This window comes from Balaenoptera musculus, chromosome 1 (genome assembly GCF_009873245.2).
Source record: "Balaenoptera musculus isolate JJ_BM4_2016_0621 chromosome 1, mBalMus1.pri.v3, whole genome shotgun sequence".
In the NCBI taxonomy this organism is placed as follows: domain Eukaryota; kingdom Metazoa; phylum Chordata; class Mammalia; order Artiodactyla; family Balaenopteridae; genus Balaenoptera; species Balaenoptera musculus.
This window is the reverse complement of record NC_045785.1, coordinates 87,021,898-87,043,680: the sequence shown is the minus strand read 5'-3', so window position 1 is coordinate 87,043,680 and position 21,783 is coordinate 87,021,898. Positions and strand designations below refer to the sequence as shown.

The following is a 21,783-nucleotide window of genomic DNA, read 5'->3' as shown; positions in this document are numbered from 1 at the left end:
GACCATTAAGTGATCCTACTGAGCTGACTAGTTTGTACTTCATGCCACAAGAAATCACCACAAAAGCTGGATAATACTCTAATTGGCCTATACCTTATTCAACAAGAGTCTAATAATCACCTACTTGGATGCCATGACAATGTCTAATTGCTATAGAAGATTTCAACTGATTACTTTTAGTTTCTGAATCTATCACTTTATAAATCTGTAATTAACAATTTATGAATTGGGCATTAGTCCATACTTTAAGTAGCATCACTTTAGAGATCAACATAATTACCCAAAATTTCCTAAATTGTGTTCCATGACAGGCTAATCCTATAAGAAGAAATGCTGATCTAGTCAAAGAAATTATGTCTTCAGATTCATAAACCATATAAGCACATAAAAGACTCTGAGAACTTTAGTAAAAACGTCTGTTTAACTTTAATTCAAACTTATTTGACTACAGAATCTATCTTTTCTTTCATGATTAACACCCATTAACATTACAAAAACTAATTTCCTATAAAATGCATTGAGAAATTCTAGTATAGACAGAATTGCTGATGTACATTATTCAACAATTGCTTAAAAACTCCCAGTGGCAGAGAACTTCTTTGCAATGCAATTTAATGTAATTTAGAGAATTTTAATACATAGGAAATAATTCCTTTTGTGAATTCAAATTATACAATTTCCAAAAGTTGGTGCTAGATATGTTTTCTGAAGCAACAATAAAACATGTACTCCTTCCACGACCGCCCTCCAAATACCTTTCTTCTTTTCCAATTCCTTCAATGAAGATGCATTTCTTAGACCACTATCACCATGATAACCTTATTCTGATTACATTTTAGTTTGCCAATATTACTATCCAAATGCATCATCAGGTCTGAATTCAGTATTTTGAATAGCTACTAAAGAATGGAGATCATTATTTTGTTCTATTTTTTTTTAAGTCAAAAGTATCTTCTAATATAAAAAGACCTCAATATGACTCTTATGAAACTTAAGTTTTGAAAAAAGCAAATTTCAGTGTGGTCACCAAGATAAAGACCTAGTAAATTAAATGACTTAACCTCTGCAAAGTATACTATCATTCTACATGCTGAAGATAATCTTATTGCAAAGTAATTTTGGCTTGAGTATAAGGATTCCTTGTGGGGGGTGGTGGTAGAACTAGTTAGAAGTAGATTTACTACTTGGAATATGAAAGCAGGACCTTATCATCAATGTAGAGGATAACAATTAACCTTATCTGCTATGACAGAGGAGCATTCATTTGTATCACTGAAAAGCTGTATCAAATTATTGAGGTGTAAGTTTAAAAGGTAGTTGGCTACAACAGAAGTTTTTTAAGCCAAGTGGAACTGAAATTTACTGTCAAGAGCTCATATTTACCTAAACTTCTTCAGATCGTTTTACAATAAAAGCTCTAATGAACATTTTTATCAGTTTCCTAAGTATTTTCTAGAGACTATTTCAGACATTAATTCCATAAATGACTTCGGTGAACAAATAAATCTGAGATCTTAAACAAAGGTGAACAGATGTTTTTCCTAGGGAGTTTCTTAGAAACTTAAATGTGCTAAGATGCATTGCCAAACTTCTCCATAAAGTGAAACAGTATGACCTAAAAGGAAGGCACTTGGCTATGAAGCTGTCATACCCAATGACAGCCAAAGTAAAATCAATGGAAGCAAATGATTGTGTGATCAAGTATGTCCTTAAATATACAACAATTAGAGACCCAAAGAACTATGCCCTGGGACTTCCTCTGCCACTTGTAATAGTTGATTTAAAAAATTTATAAAATGTCTTTAATGTAGAGTTCCCTCAGCTCAATTTATAATTCTCACCTCTTCACTCATCCAGGATTCCTGGTACAATCTATCAAACTGAGAAGGCAGCTCTGCAGCCTCTGTGATAGCTATTCTCCATAGATGCCTCCCCCGCAACCAATCAACCAATAATAGGGGACCATAATAGCCTCCCATGAGCAATCCAAGCAAGTGTTTTATTGATGATTTTGTTTCCATAATCGATGGTGAAGCTTCTTATCAGACAGTGAGAATAAAAAGTTTTAGCCTTAAGATGACACAAGGTTATTCCATCTCTGTTTCCCTTGTTCTAATCATTATTACTGTGTACCTTTAGATTCTATTTGAAATAGGAATTGATTGCTCACCAAAAAAATGATCTCCATAGGATAAATGGTAAAGAGGACAAGATTAATCATTAAATAATCAATAGTGTTGGTCTCTTTACTCAAAATACACAGGGAAAAACTCCTAGGTATTCAATGGATTGTCATTTAATAGCATTATGAAGATGAAAACTTGGTGTTTTTCTTTTGATGAAGATGACCATCCCTAAATGAATTGGATGGTGCATTGAAGAGTAGTGTAATGCAGCCTGAATTTGCTAATCTAGACATTCAGGCTTCTAATGAGTGCCTCCCATTGAGTAAAAAAGTAAATAATGTGGACACAAGAACGTAATGAATTGGAAAATGGTCAGGTTGAGTAAATATCTATGCATCTTAGCCTCTCAAGCTGGTGTTGTGTTTACTTTCCAGGAAATCTATCCTACCCATTAATGGAAACCTACTGAATCCCCTAGGGTATATAATGTAGTTCTGAAACATTCTTCAAATAGTTCCAAAGATAGACTGTTTTCTGAAGGGCTGTTTTAGCACCATCAGATCTGTCTTCCTGGGTCCTAGGGATTAGGTCAGGTACCAGCTTTAGTAAATGTTATGAGGCATGACTGTAAAAAGAAAAGTACCCTGATATGGATTCAAAAATCCCTGTCCTAGATAACTTTGAATTATTCCAGCTCTAGCTAAATTCTTTATTCTTATGATTTGGAAAGGGAATTGAGACACATTAACCTTAAAGAAAGTATCTGTTTACTCTGTGTCATCCTAAGAGACTGTCAATATAAAAATATAATTTAAATGGTTCAACATAGACCAACTTTTATGCCTCTCTCCCAACATTTAAAAGGAAAACTCAAAAACTACAGGTCATTCCTTAGGACCAAAATGATACTAAGCAACTACAGCTGGTTAAATCCTTAATCACTTCCATCCTTCTCTTTACAAGAAAGGCTGTTACAAAGAGTTGAGCAGTAGGAGGTGATTCTGTATGGTTCGTAGAAATTACAGAGGTTAACTATTTTGGAAACAGGTGTCATTGTTTCAGTATTTCCCAAAACCTTTTCTGGAGCTAATCTGAGTATTCACCTAGGAAAGAAAAGTAGCCCGCATTTCTCCTGGGTGAGCAGAAGTCAGTCGATCTTTCTCTACGTAAATCAGTTTAGAATTAAAGGCTTCATCTAGGGCTTTGTAAGCACTGCTTTTGGGCTGATAAAGGAAAGGCTTTGCAAGGGTCATTGTAAAAAGAACATGCCAGTCTTCTCTTTTTGTGGCAATGGATAGCTAATGTTTTATTATCTCTTCAAATATACTGAATTTTAGTTACCTTTTATTTGTATTTGCCTAAATCTTGCAACTTATATTTTCATTCTCCTTGATGGAGAAAACAGGAGCGAAATAGAAATGAAGTAGTTCTGTTTTCTCAGTTTCCATAACATGGTTTCCATTAGAGATTCACTTTACTAATTTTACTAGAGTTTATTAATTCCTAATTTTCCTGCTTCCAAAAGAGGCTCCTCACACCCGCTTCCATTTGACTTTGGTACTATTTGGAAGTCACTCCATTTTTTTCCAAAACCTCACTTCTTCCTAAAATGTGCCCTCCCTGACACTGTTTCTCTGTATTCATCTCTGACTGTATCTCTTTACATCTTTGTCTTTCATAGTCCACGGTCCACAGATGTAATCGTATCTGATTCTTTAACTGCTTCACTCCTTTTATTACTTTTTAGAATTGTTCATTCCTCTTATGTCATATTCTCTTTTTGAGTCTGTGATGTTGAAATTATACTTTTCTGTAATTTTCTCAAATCACTTCACTAAATTCTAGGCAGTATGACTGAGAATGGCCAGGGTTTCCTTCTTTTGTTTTCCTTTGACCTCCCAGATTTTGAAAATGGTACTTTCTCCCCAAGTTTCTGTCACGTTACATTACAGTTACTCTTTGTTGGATGGAATTAGATCTAGAGAAGCTATTCCCTCTAACTGTTCCTGTTAATTCATGTAGATGAACAGAAAGTCCATAATTTATCTGAGTCCCAATTTTTTAAAAAAGAATGAAATTTCAGACAGAAATCTAAATGCCACTCATCAGAATCTTGCTTAGCTGGCAGTTTTATAATCATTACCAATATAGATTAACCTCTTAAAGTCACAATGCTTGGGAGGTATCTTTACTTGGACCAGGGTGTTTTAAATATTCACAAAAATTTTAACAATGTTCCAAAGTATGTAGTGCACCACTTAATTTAAAACAAGCAACTCTTTTGCTGGAGTTTCTTTTACCATTCTCCAACTGATAAGGAATACATTTCTAAATAAGAACAACCATACTTGAAGAACTTCTAGGACATTCAATGCTTATCTATTACTTACTTTGTAGAAGAACTGCTATGATACCTATTTTTTAAATTTCTCTACTTTTTAAATGGTCCATATATAGCTGGACTTGGAATTTAGGAAAGCATTAGTTGTACTATTGATTTGGCTTGATGGTGAATGCTTGTAATGATTTTTTTTCTTCATTTATCTTAGAGAAAATGTCCTATACTATAATTGCTTTTCTGCTTCCTAGATGTCCATGTAGATACATATATTTTTATTATTCAGTAATGACAGAACCCTTCTATTAAGTCAGTTCACTACCATTCACGTAAAAAAAAACTAATTTAAATGTTCTTCCATTAAAAAAAGTAATACATTGTAAAGCTGTATCAATCAAGTGAAAAATACATATACTTATTATTCTTCCCTAAGGGCAAGATTTAATTTTGAATTTGAATGTTGCTTAGCATAAGGTTTTGATGTTAATTGAATCTTAAATGAATGATTCTACATGAGGCAATTGACATTCTTAAATAAGACTGATAGCATTTGAAATGAAGCGACCTCTAACCTGGTTATTTCTTGAAATTCTTATCAAAAAAGATTTTAAGTCTAGTGTTCATAATTATTTTTAATAGTATTATTTATGAGAGCAAAAAATTTACATAAATGCTTAATTATTAGTAGTTCTCTTCACTAATAAAGGTATATTAACATGATGTACTAGAAGATTATGTCGTTACATAGAAAAGTGTTTAAACAAATAAAAAATACAGAACTCAAAATAATACATATCCACTGTAATCATCATGACACAAATAAGTAACCATATGTTTTTATGTTGACACATTAGAAAAGAACCATCAGAAATTTTAAAATATTTTTATCTGCATATAGCAAATTATTTTTCTATAATTGCATTTAAGTGTAGCCTTCTCTAGGAGATAAGGTTATGGGCATTCTTTATTTCCTCTTCATACATTTGTGTACTTCGCTCTTGTTTTTTTGTTTTTCATGTGCATGTATTAATTTTAAAACCAGAAAATGAGGCTCTGAAACAACGACTTCCATACATTAACTAATAATTCTAAAATAAACTGTGCAAAGAAACAAATTTTATTACTTCAAGTATTATATTCACTTAACTACAAACAGTTTTACTTGGCAAAAATTAACATTACGTGATCTTTTCATGATTATGATATTAAAATTAAACTTTCAAAGGGTATATTCTTTTAGTTTATAATACCTACCAAGGATTACTTCCTTTCAAATCCCTTCACCATCATCATAATCGTCAGCATCAGTATCATCAACAACAATAGAAACTTACACTCTTTTGTACCTACTAAAGAACAATTAGAAAATGTCCACGTACTTTATCCAGCATGTCATATTTTATGGTTTCAGCATCCCTTCACATTTTAGCAAGAAATAATTTTCTTTGGTTATTTGGATACCAAGATACTTTGAAATTATTCACCTATGTTCAATTGGATTTTTGTTTTATTGTTTCATTATTCTTGTTTTTATAAAAAGACTCAAATTTATTCTTAGTTATTGGTCATATAGAACAAAATTGGGAATAGCTTCATTTCACCTACTCAGAGTTTATTTGGAGATACCTGTTTTATATTTGGTGTCAACTGTCTCCAAGTAAATTCACACATCTAAGTATAACATTTCAATATGACAATAATTGGTTTCTGATACAGACCTATACCTCATATTTACAAACTGATTTTCCTCTGTCATTTTAATATTTAAATTTTAAGTTGTAAACAAACTGTGACCATTTTACTTCATAAAAGTCCAAAGGCAAATGTTTATACCCCATTTCTTCTATCACACTAGGAACAAACCCCTTTGGTGATTTATTTTTACAACTGTTGATGAAAACAGAAGTATTTCCATAATAATATGATTAAATTAAAAAGGGACTGGAAAGATTCTGCAACATCTCACCTCCTTGTATATCTGAGATATTCTGAAGTTAACAGATAACAGCAGACTGTTGCTGTTTCAGGCCACACAGTTTGTGTGTTAGTTAAGAAGCCTTGCTTATATAAGGGCCCCAATTTCCTGATTATGCTTGGACTGATGTGACAAATCAGTTAAGAGTTATTCACTTAGGAAAAAAGCCAATAAATAACTGGAGCTGTCGGGGGTCTTGTGAAGTTATAATAAAGAAAACCAGCAATTCCTCCAAATATATACATCTAAGATGCAGTACACTTGATATAATTTTAGCAACATGTAGAAATATAATTCATTCGGAGGAAAGGGTGAAAAACATACTGATATAAACTGCTGTGAAGAACAAAATTTGCAATATGGCAATATGGCACAGTGATGCTAATTTAACTATTTCTAATAAAACTGTATTTTGTATAAACTGCATGCAACCTATGAGCATGACAAAAATATGTATTTATGTGACAGGTATAGCCAAAACTCAAACATTTCACGTGGAGTTCAATGGAATTGCCGTGAACATTTTCTCTTAAAAAAATTAAAAAACAAACTTAGAAAAGTTTTGCAGACTTTATCATTGAAAGGAAAACATAGGAGGTGCATTTGTCACATGACTTTTATAACCTAATATACTTATGTTTTATAATCACAATCACTTATAGTATATTGTATATCCTAATTTTCAAGGCATTTTCTTAAAAATTATTTCAATTAATTGTCATAACACTCCTATAAGGTCAGTGTGGACCGGTTCCATTGTAAAGGAGAGATAAAGTTATTTCTGTGGATTTAAAGAGTTAAGTGGTAAAAAAAAAGCCTATGTTGATAAATGTGCTTTATCCAACAGAAATATTTTAAATCATTTCAAAATCTGAGATTTATGGGAAATTCCTTTTAGAGACTTGAATTTACTTAAGGTTGTTAATGTAGAATATAAAAATAGGAGAGGTAGAAAATGATCTTTCCAATCCCACCTGCTAAAAAGAAAATCACTTGAATCTGTCCACTAATCTCTAGCCCACTGCCATGAAACCTCTATGTCAGTTCACATCTCTGTCTTCGTTGCTACGTTTTCTAACTAGGCTCAACATGTTTAGTTTTGTTCCACTCTGACCCATATAGCCAGTGTGATCTTTCTAAAAGGCAAGTGCAATAGATATTGTCTCTTCCCTGCTGAAAAGTCTTCAATGGCATTCCCCATTTCCCTTAGAATGAAAAATAAAAGACAAAGCTTATAAGGCCCTCTTCAGCCTAAGAGCGTTCAGGACATACTAATGCAAAATATGACATGTTGGCATATTAAGATGAATGAGTTTGAGAATAAGGCAGAAGCAGAAAGGTCACTTTGACCTTCTTCCAACCCTTATCTCACGCAGCAGGTCATAAAACCCTCATACAAGAGGTGGCCTCCTTATGCCCAGAGGAAAAATGAAGCATCTTTACTCCAAAGACAAAGGGACACCGAGAAGACTCCTAACGAAAAGGACTTGCTAAATTCCCTCCAGTTTATTTCCCTTAACTCATACTCCTTAACCTACCCTATTTCTACATGACAGCCCACTCTTTATCAAACCTAGCATAGAAATACTCAGATCTGTTTCTTCTGGTCTAGATTTGCTCATGAAGGCTCCTGTACCACAAAGAACTTACATTAAATCAACATATATACTTTTCTCCTGTTAATTTATCTTTGTCAGTTTCATTTTCAGACCCAGCCAGGGATCCTAAGAGGGTGGAGGAAAGTTTTTCCTCCTCTACAAGCCTCCTTTCTCAACTCAACACCACCTCCACGCCACCATCCTTCAAAAAGAACCTCAGTAGTTTGAACATGTACTCTCTCACTTCTCGTCTTTTCTCTGCCTGGAACTCTCTTACTCACATCTTTATCTGGCTACCTCTCATTCATCATTCATTAAGGTCTCAGCTTGAACACATCCTCTGAGGAATCTGCCTTTTTCCCTGCAATGTCTTTCTGTCCTGGAACTTATTATACTTTATTATTATAACGTTTTGTTTTAATTGACTGTTTCTCTCATTGACTGTAACTACATGAGAAAGGGACCGTGTTTGTCTTGCATACTGTGGTCTCTCCAGGGCCCAGAACAGTGTCTGGTGGTAGTAGGGGCTCAAGTAATTCTTGTTGAATGAAAATATCAGTATCAGTTAGATAATCTTGCAAAATATAAAATATTTTAGTTTAAAGTACCTTTAAACTAGCAAGCACTATAGACTACAAAGTATAAAATAATTCTCTTAATGTATCAATTTTATATAGTCATTAATTCAGTCAGAGATAAGGTTAAAGATGTATGTTTAAAATATACCTTCCAGGAAAAGTATGTTCAGAATACGCTAGATGAATGGGAACTTCCCTGGTGGTCCAGTGGGTAAGACTCCGCACTCTCAGTGCAGGGGGCCAGTGATCGACCCCTGGTCGGGGAACTAGATTCCGCATGTATGCTGCAACTGAGAGTCCGCATGCCGCAACCAAGACCCAGCGCAGCCAAAATAAATAAGTAAATATTAAAAAAAAGGAAAGAAAATAAAAAGAATGAAGTTGTACCCCTACCTCATACTATATAAAAAAAAAATTAACTCAAAATGGGTCAAATATCTCAATGTACGAATTAAAACTATAAAACTCTCAGAATATGCTAGATGAAGAAAGTGATAGCATAAAATTCATTTAAAATAATAACTACTTTGCAGAATTATTAGTTGTTCAAAAAAGGTAATCATTTGAAAAGCAAAATGTTGATTAGGCTCTTTCCTGAACTAAAAAACAAACAAAAAAAACAACTGAACTATAAACTAAACTGAACTAATGCTCCTTTTTTGATTTTTTGAATAGCTACAGAAGGCATGGTAGGGATGGCAGGGACATAACGTATAAGCCCTGAACTAATTTTCTGCTCATTCAAACCTTTGGTCCTTTCCTCATTTTGCAAACCCTTTTTAATACAAGAAAAAGAGAGGAAAAGGAAATAAGATAGGAGAATCATTAGGAAGCATGATCAAGTGCTTTTGAAGAATTCAAATCCTTCCAGAACAAGAAACTGAGGGGAAAACAGACACAACAAAATGGTAGCATAATTCTTTCTCACATCAAGCTCAGCTCAAATTAGGTACTTGGGTATGCTGTGTAGGAAGGAAAACTTATCACCCTTCCTCCACCTAAACACATTTGTGTCAGTGGGTGGGTTTAGCGTTACTATATTGACTGGCAACTCCACTGGCACTGAGCCACCAAAGAGGCTTCTGAATGTGACACTTGGTTCCTGAACAGACTCTTTCAACACAAGACATAGAAAGTAAGAGAGAGGATAACTTTTTAAAAATGAAGCAATACCACATATCACTAATTACCTGTTCATAATAGTGGATATTCTCCTCAGCCATATCTGTAAATGCTGACTTGATATCATTTTGCATGTTCTGTTTCCATCTTTCCCAATCTGCTTTCAAGGCATTATTAGCGCACTCCACTTTATCTTCCAGTTTTCCAATCTCTTCCGTAAGCTGAATTAGATCACAAAGAGAGATCAATTGATCTATGTATTCCCGCCACTAAGTGAATTCTTAAAATCTAAGCTGAATATTATAAAAAACAGTTTAAGAAGAATACTTTTTTTGAAAAGTCACCAGTATTTACCCTGTATACTAACTAGTTAAAGTAAAGAGAACACTGGATTCAGAGATGCCAAGTAGAGTTCTAACGTCTGCCACCAATTAGCACTTGACTTTACCTAAATCTCTCTAATCTTCGGCTTCAGGTCCACTATTTATAAAGCAAAGGAAATTGGACTACAAGTTATTTCAAAATTCTTATGCAATAACTCTCTCATTACCACTGTTTGTGGTGAAAATACTTATGTTAAAAGATATGGTTTCACATCTTCAGCTTCCCCTTCCTACTCCTCATTTTTCAGCTGTTTTTAGCAGAATGCTCAATTAACTGACATGTTATAACATACGTATAGATTATGTAGTCCAACCTGGAGGCCCAGGGGATTAACTTGCCACATTCCACTCAGCTGGTAACAGAGGCAGGTTTATATCACAAGACACCTGACACCTAGCCCACGCTCCATTAGACAGGCTGAGTGTGACAGTCACACCTCCTCCCCAACTTACCCACCAACCTTTGGGAATGGAACCCATCCATTTACTGCTTTATATTTAGCACATTTATATTTATATAAATTTTTTAATATTTATGCATATTTTATACACACATATTTATTCATATAGTCAGCATACATTTATTTATTAAATTCCTTCTCCATACCAGGCATTATTCTAGGACTTGGAGATTCAACAGTGAAGACAATAGACAAAAATCCCTGTTTTTACCAGAGCTGATATTCAACTGGGGAGAGACAAACCATAAGCAAGATAAATGAAATATGAACTATCATTTGATAATAAGTGTCAAAAAGAAAAATGAAGCAGAAAGGTAGATAGGGAGTGTAAGAATGATGCAATTTTAGATAAGATGGCTGGGGAAAGCCTAAATAAGAAACTGTCATTTGAATAAATATCTGAAGTTGATGTGAGAGTGAACCATGGGGTTCTTAGTAAGGAAAGCATTCCTGGCAGAGGAAGAAACAGGACAATGGCCTACAGGTGGAAGCATGCCTGGATGGTCCAAGAAGAATAAGGAGACCAGCATGGCTGTAGCAGGTGGCAGAGTTAAAAAAGAGGGACGCTCTTAGGAGATGAGGTCAGAGAAGCAGTGGGTGACCAGATCTTACTGAGCCATGGAGTCCATGGTAAGGATCTTAGGTTTTATTGAGTGAGACCCAAAGCCAGGGAGATTCAAGCAGAAATGACACCACCTCTCCCATGTTTTAAAAGGGGCATTATGCGTCACCACTATTCCTTGGCTCCGAGTATTTGAAGGAGGCTATCATTTAAGAAGGTCCCCATTACAGACATGCTAAAATGTGAAAATGTATGTCTTAGAATCAAAAAAATGTTATTTTACTTCCAATGCTTGTTTGAAATATTCTTTTTTATTCATTTGTCAATATTTTGCTGCGAAATTTCACTGCTGACTTTATTTCATTGCAGCCATATTTGCTTTTGTTTCCCTAAGAATAGACACTTGGTATTATATAAATCTTTTATTACCTATGGGAGATCTATTTCAGTAGTAAGGTTGGTTTTCATGTTTTGTGTGTGGCGGGAAGATGTGCTTTCTTTTTTCACTTTCTTATTTTGTTTGTAAACGATCTCAGTGAGGCCATTTATTACTTTATGGGTATGTATGACTCTTTGGGGTAATTATTTTGCTTAATCACAGAGAATTTGTCTAAAAGGATGTTAATGGGATTTCTCATGGTGGGCTGTGGATGCTGGGGAATAAGCTAAGGTAAAATTTTACTGACAGGTCAAACTCAAACAGGATCCGGAGAAAGCTCAGGGGCCGGTTACAAAACCTCGCTCCTCTGGGTTGTTGGATGGAATCTTGCCATTTTCACAGCCAGATGGAGATGATTAGAAAAGTGTCTTTTTTTATATCTAGGATCAAGAGGTACCTACACCAACTGTAACTGCACTGTTTTTCCCCTCTGCTTAGGTTTTGCAGTCTGAAACTGCCATGCACTGGAGAGGAGTGGGATTACTGGCAAAGTTCTTTACTGAAAGTGGCTTCAGGAAACACAGTATCTAAATCATATATTCTATCTTCCTTTCCCTCCTGATGGAGCTTAAAATGGTGTCACTGCCGTAAGGGATTGAAACAAAGTCTTCCCCTTTTCAATCTGCAACTCCCTCTCCTAAAAGCCCTCGTTAGTGGTAGTCAGGCTGGTTGGTGCCTCTGCTCTGGCCCAGAGCTACTGTATTCCTAAAGAAGTCCTGCCCTGTTCTCTGACTTCACGCCCACCTACAGAAAGAAGCTTTGTAGCCTGATCAGCATGGCACTGGGATGAAGACGACTAATGATAGGTTAGACTGATCGCAGACCCCACGTCTGTCTTTCACAAGCTGTGTGACACTGGGTAAGTGTACTTTTTGAAGCCCTAGTTTCTTCATCTGTAAAATGAATATAAAAATGACAGTACCTATCTCGGAGGGATTTTTATTAAACATTGCCTGAGATAATGAACACATTCACTGATGTGCACAGTGCCTGACAATTTTTCTACTAAACGATATCTATTACTATCATCATTAGCACCACCATTACCACCAGTACCACCAGTACCACCACCATTACCACCATCATCATCAGTTGGTGAAATGGAAACTGATTCCCTCTCCTCTTCCAGTATTTTGGTCTCTGGAAATATACCATTCCTTTGCCAGGGTCTAGGTCTTAATTTCTAGTGCTATTTCTTGATTTATTCTCACCCGTGTAGAAGAGGATACATATGTTCTAAATATACATGATCAATTCTTGTCATTTTTTTGGAGGCTATATATATATATATATATATATATATATATATATATATATACACACACACACACATATATGTATATACTGACCACTTTTTATTTCTTTGATGATTCCATCATTATTTTAGTTAGAAAAGGAAAAGAGAGACATTAGGTATTTCCTCACACTGAATTATCTTCCCCTAATTTTGACTTGAAGAAACTCTAATTGATAATAAGCACAAAACACTTAATTCAAATTAGGAATGATCTGGACTATATCTTTCCTACCAATTTACAAAGGCATATTATTAGATTTCCCTTCCCTTAGTTGACTGCACTTTTAGCAAGTTCTTTGGTACAAGGAGCTGTGCATTTAGATGGTGCAGTCCAGGCTCTGAACATAAACACTGAACAAAATTTCACCGAAGTGGGAGAGTAACGTGTTAGGCACCTGGCGGGCCAAAGAAGCTCCTCTAGTGCTTCAGCACCCCTCTAACCACAGAGCAGGTTTCAATTACTCTAAAAGTAGGGAATTATAGTTTCTACCGGAAAACAGCATACAAAAGACTGAGTTTAAAAGGATTAAATCTTGAATCATTCATTTCACAAATACTGGAAACGACTTGGCCCTCTGTTGGTGGAAAAACTGAAGAAGGAAGCAATCCTTTTTGCCAGGAAAATGTTGTAATATCAGAATAAGTAATAAAAGATTGTAATATAGTGAAAAATAAAGATTTAGATTTAACCGCAAGGCTAATGGGTAATCTCTAGCTTCAGTTATATTCAGCTAGAAATGAGCCACACAATTAAATGAAAACCATTAATACTAAGAGCTCAGGCAAACAAAAAAACATCCTTCTTCAATAGCGGGTACCTACTATAGCACCAGGAACAGCAGCAATAATAATGACCACTTATTGTATTTCTGCCATGGGCCACTGTATTAAGCTATATACTTTACATACACTATTTCATTTAACCTGCATAATAATATTGCAAATTTGGTAATATTATCTTCCTTTTACAAGCTGGGAAACTGGGAGAAAGAAATAAAAGAGATCACACAGCTTTTTGTGGCATCATGGAGATTCAAGTGAAAATACATGCTCTTTCCATAGTGAGTGAATAGCCCCAAGCTAGCTTGCGTGTGGCTTTCAAGGTTAAACTGATTCAGCTCTTACCTTAAGGAGCTTGTTATCTATTAGAATGCAGATATGCAAAAATAAAACAAAAACCAAAGGCTATAATACAAAGCAGAATGTGATATATATCATAATGGAGGAAAAAAATTAAAGTAGTATATAGAAAGATACAGCATGGAGGATTAATTCCAACTTGGGTAGGGGACATTCCAAGTGTTAATTTGCTACGCAGTGAGTGGCGAAGAAAACACCTGGATGAGGGTATGGCATAAATAAAACCACAGGGATGTTATGTTACAGAGTGTGACAAAAGAATGGATAAGAGATAGGTTTGGAGGCTGGAGGTGGGCAAGGAGAAACATGGTAAATGCAGCTGGACAGGCTGATTGAAGATTGACCACTAGAGGGTGTAAATGATATTGAGCATGAAATGGATTCTGTAGGAAAAGGTAAGCTACGGAAAGTTTTTGACCAGGGCTGAAGTATACTTCAGATAGATTCCTGAGTCAGAGATATGCAAGGATGCTTAAAAGAGAAAGGGAGGAGGCGGGGAAGAAAGGAAACCAATTAACCTGCGCTGGGACTATGGAGACAGCAATAAAAATGCTGAGGATTTGGTTCATTCCCACTCACTCATCCTGCAGCATTCACTCAGCATCCATCTAGTCTCTGTTAGGAACTAAGATGAAGGGTGAAAAAACAGACCTTGCCCTAATGGACTCATGCCTAAGGGGAGAAATAAAAAAAAAAAAAAAAACTGGATACAGAAAATGTGAAATGCAGTTCATGTGAAGCAAATAAGGTGTACAGTCCTAGAAGCATGTTTACTTTGAAGTTTCTAAAAATTGCAGGTGGTTTGTCAAGGTTGGTACCTAGAGTGTGAGTAGGGGAATAGCAAAAGAGGAAAGAGAAGCAGCTGCCAGGTACTAAAGGGATTTCCCTGGGGGGTGTTTGGATTTTCAATAAAAATCAAGTGGAATCACTGAGGGTGTTTAGGGAAGAGGACCAGGAAGGCAACAGTAACAATGAGATTCCTGATACAGGGGATACTGAGAGGAGGAGATCCTGAGACACAGAATCAGTAGGGGCTGGCAATTGACTAAGTGTGGGTGGGCACTGGAAGAAAAGATAAGATTATCTGATATTTTTAACTGGATAGCATTCACTGGAAGAACAGGTGGGGTAGGGTGAGATAGGAAATGAAGGCCTAAAGGCAACAGTAATAGTCTTGCAGGGTGAGGTATACATCAAACAACTTTTGGAGGTCAACCTTGTGACATGTTTCACTAAAAATTCTTACTATAATTCTTACAAAGTGAAAAAAAAAAAAGTACTCATCCCTGAGAAGGAACAGGGTCACGGAGAAAAAAAATAAAGGAAATAACAATGAAAAAAAAAGAAAAATATGATCATGCTAAAAACAGTCCACCACTAACAACAATATATTAAATGTTAAAGTAATATTTAATTACTATGCTTCATTATTTCTCATCCATGAAAAGTACAGTCTAGGAGGTGGGTGTCAGATCAAAGAATAAAAGATGCATGAGGTTCATGTCATATCCCATCAACTTGGATGTATCCTAGATTCAGCTGAAGGGTGCCCTTTCCTTTCCTTGTTAGATTGAGCTTGTTTTGTTTCTTTGATTCAGTTCAAGGTTATCTAGAGAATGGCCTGATGGCTAAAGGGCCAAGAACTGACATACTGGCTCCATCCACGTCAGTTGTAGCTCTGAACCCTGGTTATATCATGTTATGAATGTTTGTCACAGGTCATGTGGGAAGGTGGGTAAAATAATTTGGATGAATCCACACAGATCATTCGTTACTGCTACGAAATAAAGCCTACATTCTAATGGAATAGCCCTGTGGACCATTTCTACAATTATACACCATTACACTATTTTTAACAGTTACTCAATTTTTGAAGCACATGTCTGCTAAGACAACCACAGGTGCACTGAATCCCTCAAACCCATTTAATCACCTTGGAGGTTTTCCTCCTTATTCCCTCAAAGCTGACTTTAGAAAGCGAAACCAATCCAAAAACCCTATAACATTTTAATAATTTTTATTAAAACAGGCCTTTTATAGATTTTAATTTTCTATGACTTTTATACATTTAAATTTGTAAGAACATATATTCCCATAAGTACAACCATCAGAAATAGATGGGTTTTTATAGAAAAGTTAGATAAATCCATGCAAATACAGTTTATTTGCTACCTTTCTTTAAGCAAATGATTAACTAAAATATAAAATTTTTTCTCACAGAAAATTTGTATTTTATTAACAATAAAAAAGATATAAGTGATAGAACATTTTAGAATCCCATAATAAAGACAAGTTTTTTCCTTTGTGACAAAATGTTGTCCTGGAAATTATATCAGAAACATCTATTTATTTATAAATAAAATATTACAGATGTGAACTGTATAATCACAAAGTTAGGGTAGCAAATAAAATAGGGTAGTGAATAAAATATGAAAAATATTTTTAAAAAGAACATACTCCACAAATATACATCTCTAAAAATATTTTATAATAAATAAAGTTTGGAGACAAAAATGGGATTACCTGTATACTCATAAACTATGTAAGAGGTAAATACAATGTATCTAGAGTACGTATATTTGATCTAATACTAAACATTAAAAAATAATTGGGTTTTTCTTCTTAGAGATTAAAGTGTGCTTAAAGATGATTAGGTAGGCCTTTTGCTCTTAAGATTTAAGGTTGATCTTTTGATGCTATTTCTCTCAATATATTTTCAATAAAGAGGCAAGAACTTTTACATTTACTAATAGAGACAAGAATTATTCCACTGGATTTGCTTGGCTATACTATGTCCTTCTGCAAATGGACTCTGAGAGCTTATCTGGACTTTCTGGCAGAGAAGTGCAGGTATTTAGGAATTACTTTAGAATAGCTTTAGATTTGGCAAGGACCATGAAAGAGAGCAATTAACTGTTGGAGGGATAGCACAAGATATGGGTAACTACCTAGCCAGTCAGATGAGTGAAATCACCTTTACTACTTAGGAGGAGATGACAAACAGCCCTGATGTCCTTCACATTCTTGCTGGATAGCCTTCTGATTATCTTTGTTTTCTTTGTCTCTAACGTTATCAAGAATGGTCTGATAGTAAGAAAAAGAGGAATTTACAAGAGGTGTCTCGAAGCTATGGTGAGGGATAGAGTTAGGAAAAGGAGCTGTGTCTGTGCATGTATGTTGCACATTCTTAACATCTGCCTGCTCACTTAACAATGCTGAGTCCCTACTATGATCAGGTCCTGAGCTGCATGTCACATGTGGCATCTCATTTAACTTTCTCTATAACTCTTAGAGGTAGCTTTCTTCCCCCCAGTCTAGCTGGTCCAAGTCTTACAAAGTAGACTTTGCACATGATGAATGTGGGTCCATGTAACAGTGCACTTTCAACATCCTTCCACCAGCTCTCAATTATGCTTTTCTTCTCCAGAATTATTTGGCAAACTCAATCTAAGTTGATTTTTTAAAAAAAATATTTCCTGCCCCCCCACTTTAATTTTATTTATTTGTGCTCCTTAAACCTCTATTCTCCTCCAAAATACAGTTCCTTATTACCTTCAAGAAGATGAAAGAATAAATTGAGAATAAAAGTAAACATTCATTCAACAAATCTTTAAGTGCTTACTATGTCCCAGGCATTGGCCCAGGAACATGACCAAGAGCACAGAGGTGAATACGAGAGGGAAGGTCCCTGTTGCTGGGAGCTTACAACCTAGTAGGGGTTTCAGATCCACACTGCATTGGGCCTTCCCTTTATGTAACCTTACCAACTACCTTAGAGTCTATCAATGAGCTTGTTCTTTTTTCATAAAAAAAGGAAGTACCTCCCAAACTAAATTTTAAGAAATCCAGAACATCTAGATTCAAAAATTTCCCTAAAAAAGGAAATGTATCTTTATATCTAATATATATCCTTACTGCATCTTTCTCAGTTGCCTTATGGTATTAATAAGTTGTATTTGGCTCCTCCTCTCTTTTTTCCCTGAATTTTAAAAATTTCATAATCACACACATTTATAGGTCAGTGATCTAGAGCCTGTGCTCTGAAGTCCACGGGTGAGAATCCTGACCATGTGACCTTAGCTAACTAAATTCAGTTCTGTGATAGGTTGCAGTTTCCTCATCTGTAAAATGAGGAAAAAGAAAGTACCTACTTCATAGGATTGTTTTTGAATAACATGTTAGCAAAGTGCCTGGGACTTAAGTATTTAATATATGTTAGGGTTAGAGTGGCACTCCAAAGTGATTATGAAAGGACAATTGTTAGGGTCTCAGAAATGTCCTGACTGAATCTGCCAGCTCACTCACTTCTACTATGTTAGGGAATACTTACTGAGGACGTGCATATAAAAGGAACAGCCATAGGGGAAACAAAGAGAACTTAATAGCTCAGAAAGCTCCCCAAATGCTCCAATGTGCCTGAGAGTATTGGTGGCTGAATGGACAATGTGGCCATGCCAAAAGGTCTATGTAAGGCCATTCCATCAGGCCCTCCTCCAAATCAGATGGGCAAGGCCAAGAAGTCCAGAAATTACCTCCATTTTGAGGAACTAGGTTACCACATTATGTCAATAAATTATTCTACTCTAATACAAGAAATATTAGTATCTTGCTAAATTATGGAATGATAAAATCCTAAGACAAACAATGCAGATGGATCTTCCCCCACTGATTCTGAAAGTTCCTTAAAATATACTTCCTAGTAACTAAAAAAAACCTGTCCAGCAACTTAAGAAGACCCCCTATACTTCCAAACATTCTCTTACGCCTTTAGTTTTTCTTATTTACCAGAGATTAGTTTTTAGAAAACATATTAGTTCATTCAAGAACTATATGTTGAGCACCTACTATGTGCCAAGAGTACCACGCTAGACACAGTGCCCCTATGTGAAATATTTTCCTTCTTTTCTCACTCAATTTTTGGCATACTGATGTCACAGAGGTACATCTTTACTTAAATCAAAATGTCTTCCTAATTCTGATACAGTTTCATGATGAGACCAGTACAGAATGACTTAATGTGTGTTTCTTAAATTGGAATTTCTATATCCACATCAATACTCAGTGATAACATAGAGGATTGCCAATGTCATAAATAAATGTGGCATAATCTTGTCATGGATATTTTATGGAGATCAGAGAAGAATATTTTTAAATTAACATAAACATAAATATATTGTGGAGTAGTGATATTCATATGAAACTTTAAAACAGAAGGCCTTAATGAAATTTTGATCTTGCACTGGCCACGAATGGGTCTCTCAGACTACTGAGGTATACATTCCAACTTTCTTATACCAAAGAAAGTAAACTCTTTTCATAAAAATGTTTGAACTACACACTGCATTACAATGTGTTAGAAGGAAATCTGCTTGACTGCTGAACTACATATTTAATAAAGAATTAATACACTTTGGCATGATAATTCTAGGTGAGTTAATTGCCATGATTACCAGGTTTTATCAAAGTATCATTTATAAAAATTACAGATTGATAAAGCAGCTTCCCCATAGTCTATTTCTCCAGGAATAGCTGCCAGGATGATAGAAGGAAAGTCAAACTTTTTTCAACCACTTTGATCTATCACTGCTAAACAGCAGTCGAGGGAAAATTTCACTTACCTCTCTAAGAAAGAACCACTGTCTCTGACTATTTAATCATCCCATCCTTCATCGCTTATCCCTGACATTATAATCTAGAACTAGTGGCAAGTAAGCACTCCTTTTCCTCACCCTATGACTGTCTCTATTTACAAGTACAGCAGTAAGTTCATGTGGGCAGCACGATTAAAATTTAGAGTCTCTCCGATATCATGACTGAGCTCCTAACATCTGAACAACTTACAAGGGTCTGCTCCTAACGCATTATTGGAAGAGTTATTTTCCTAATGAATGATAGCAATCTCACACAAATTAGTCTAGCATGTAGAATTTATAAGGATAGCATGACCTGGATACAAAAACTGACATTTCTGGTACAAGAAATGGTAATTACAAATCATTCTCCCCCTGCCCCCAGCTTTATCAAGGTATAATTGACCAAAAAAAAAAAATTGTATATGTTTGAAATATACAACATGATGACAAATCATTCTTATTCAGAAATATAAACACAAAAGTCCTAAAAGTTGAGGTAGCCAAATCCAGCAAGGGCCAAGTTGAATTTATCCCAGGGATCCAAGGATGGCTAAAATGAGAAAATCTCTTAGTGTAAATCACCACATTAAGTGAATGACGAAGAAAAATCATACACTTACATGAGTCGGTACAGGAAACCACACAATAAATTTCAACACCCACTTATGAATCAACTTCTCATCACATAGGAGTAAATAAAAACTGCCTTAACTTGATTAAAATATATATACTTTAAAACGTTTAGCAAACATCAATACTAATGGAAAAAATCCTGAAAGCATTTACTTTAGCGTCAAGGATAATACAAGGATGACCCATCACTAATAACTTTACAATGCATTTTTTAGCCAGCTCAATAAGAAATGAAAAAATAAATACAAGGTATAAAGATTGAATAAATGAGACAAAACTATCAATATATACCCAAAAGGTTTTCTACATAGAAAATCCCAAAGAGTGTACAAAGAAATTATTAAAACTAAAAATAATTTAGAAGATTGCTGGATATAAGATAAATATGCAAAAGTGAATTACATTTCTATACTCTGGCCCAAAAAAAGTTATAAAATTTTAAATATATAATTTATGATAAATACAAACAAAACATAACGTACTTAGGAATAAATTTATGAAAAGATATAGAAGACCGTTTTGGAAAAACACATTTTAAAACTTATTGAGAGATATCAAAGAAGACAAATAAATGGTGAGGTTTCTAAAAATTATTCCGTTTTAAATCTTCTAGCTAGTTCTCTTTCTTTTAATTCCAGTTTAAGTACCAGTTCCTCAGATAGTCCTTTTCAGAACAGCATTTATGTTCAAAGTAGGTACTTTTTCACTACTCTCTCCATCTCAGTCCACTGTTCATCTCCTTAACATTCATTAGAACAATTATTTTTTGTAAGTGTATGTACTTTCCTGTTAGAATATAAGTTCTAACATGGGCCATGTGTCTACCTTTTGGTCATTATATCCTCAGTACTTACTATGTAGAAATGTGATAAATATTTGTAGAATAAATGAATGATTTCAGAAAAGTAAAATATTAGTAATGAATCTAGGCTTGTTTTACTATTGCCTTTCCAAGGATTGTTTTACCACACTTTGAAATACCACAGAAACTTACAAGCTGCCTGTACCTAAACCTAAAGGTATATATCACCAAAATTTTTGAGCAAAACAATACAATTTGAGGATAACAGCTATTCTTACTTAAAAATATCTTCATTGTTTTCTTTTTAAAATGGCTTCTCTATTATTGCCTTTTATGGACGTAATTAACCATTCAATCTATTTATTCAAGTGCTAAAACTTTCTCTTCATAATCAGAAAAGCTGAGAAATTATCATTTTGAAAGTTCTTGAAAATAATATACCTAAATAAAAAGATTTAGATTGCCACTCCATCATAAGACAATAGAAAATTCAAAAATTCAGTTCTAATCTGACAGCTACTTCTTCTTAACAGGTATTAATTAAATTGCAGGGGAGAGAGAAGAGGGCTCTTAACAATAAAATTATATTATTTTCTGATTTGTGAGAGGGGTAAGATGTGTCTGAAAAATTAGATGCTTGATTATACAATGCTGCTCAGGCATCCATGTGATTACTACATGTGAGTGCCTTTTTTA

The 21,783-nt window shown here is 34.8% G+C and overlaps 1 protein-coding gene across 5 annotated transcripts in view; it reads right to left on the bottom strand.

Annotated features, from left to right (window-relative positions):
- The window catches only part of SNX7 (sorting nexin 7), a 97,351-nt gene that overhangs the window by 10,337 nt on the left and 65,231 nt on the right, over window positions 1-21,783 (bottom strand). For all 5 annotated transcript variants that reach the window (XM_036824111.1, XM_036824110.1, XM_036824109.1 and 2 more), the window contains one exon: window positions 9,806-9,958. In XM_036824111.1, the coding sequence (XP_036680006.1) occupies window positions 9,806-9,958 (153 nt within the window). The remainder of the gene's footprint in view (window positions 1-9,805; window positions 9,959-21,783) is intronic.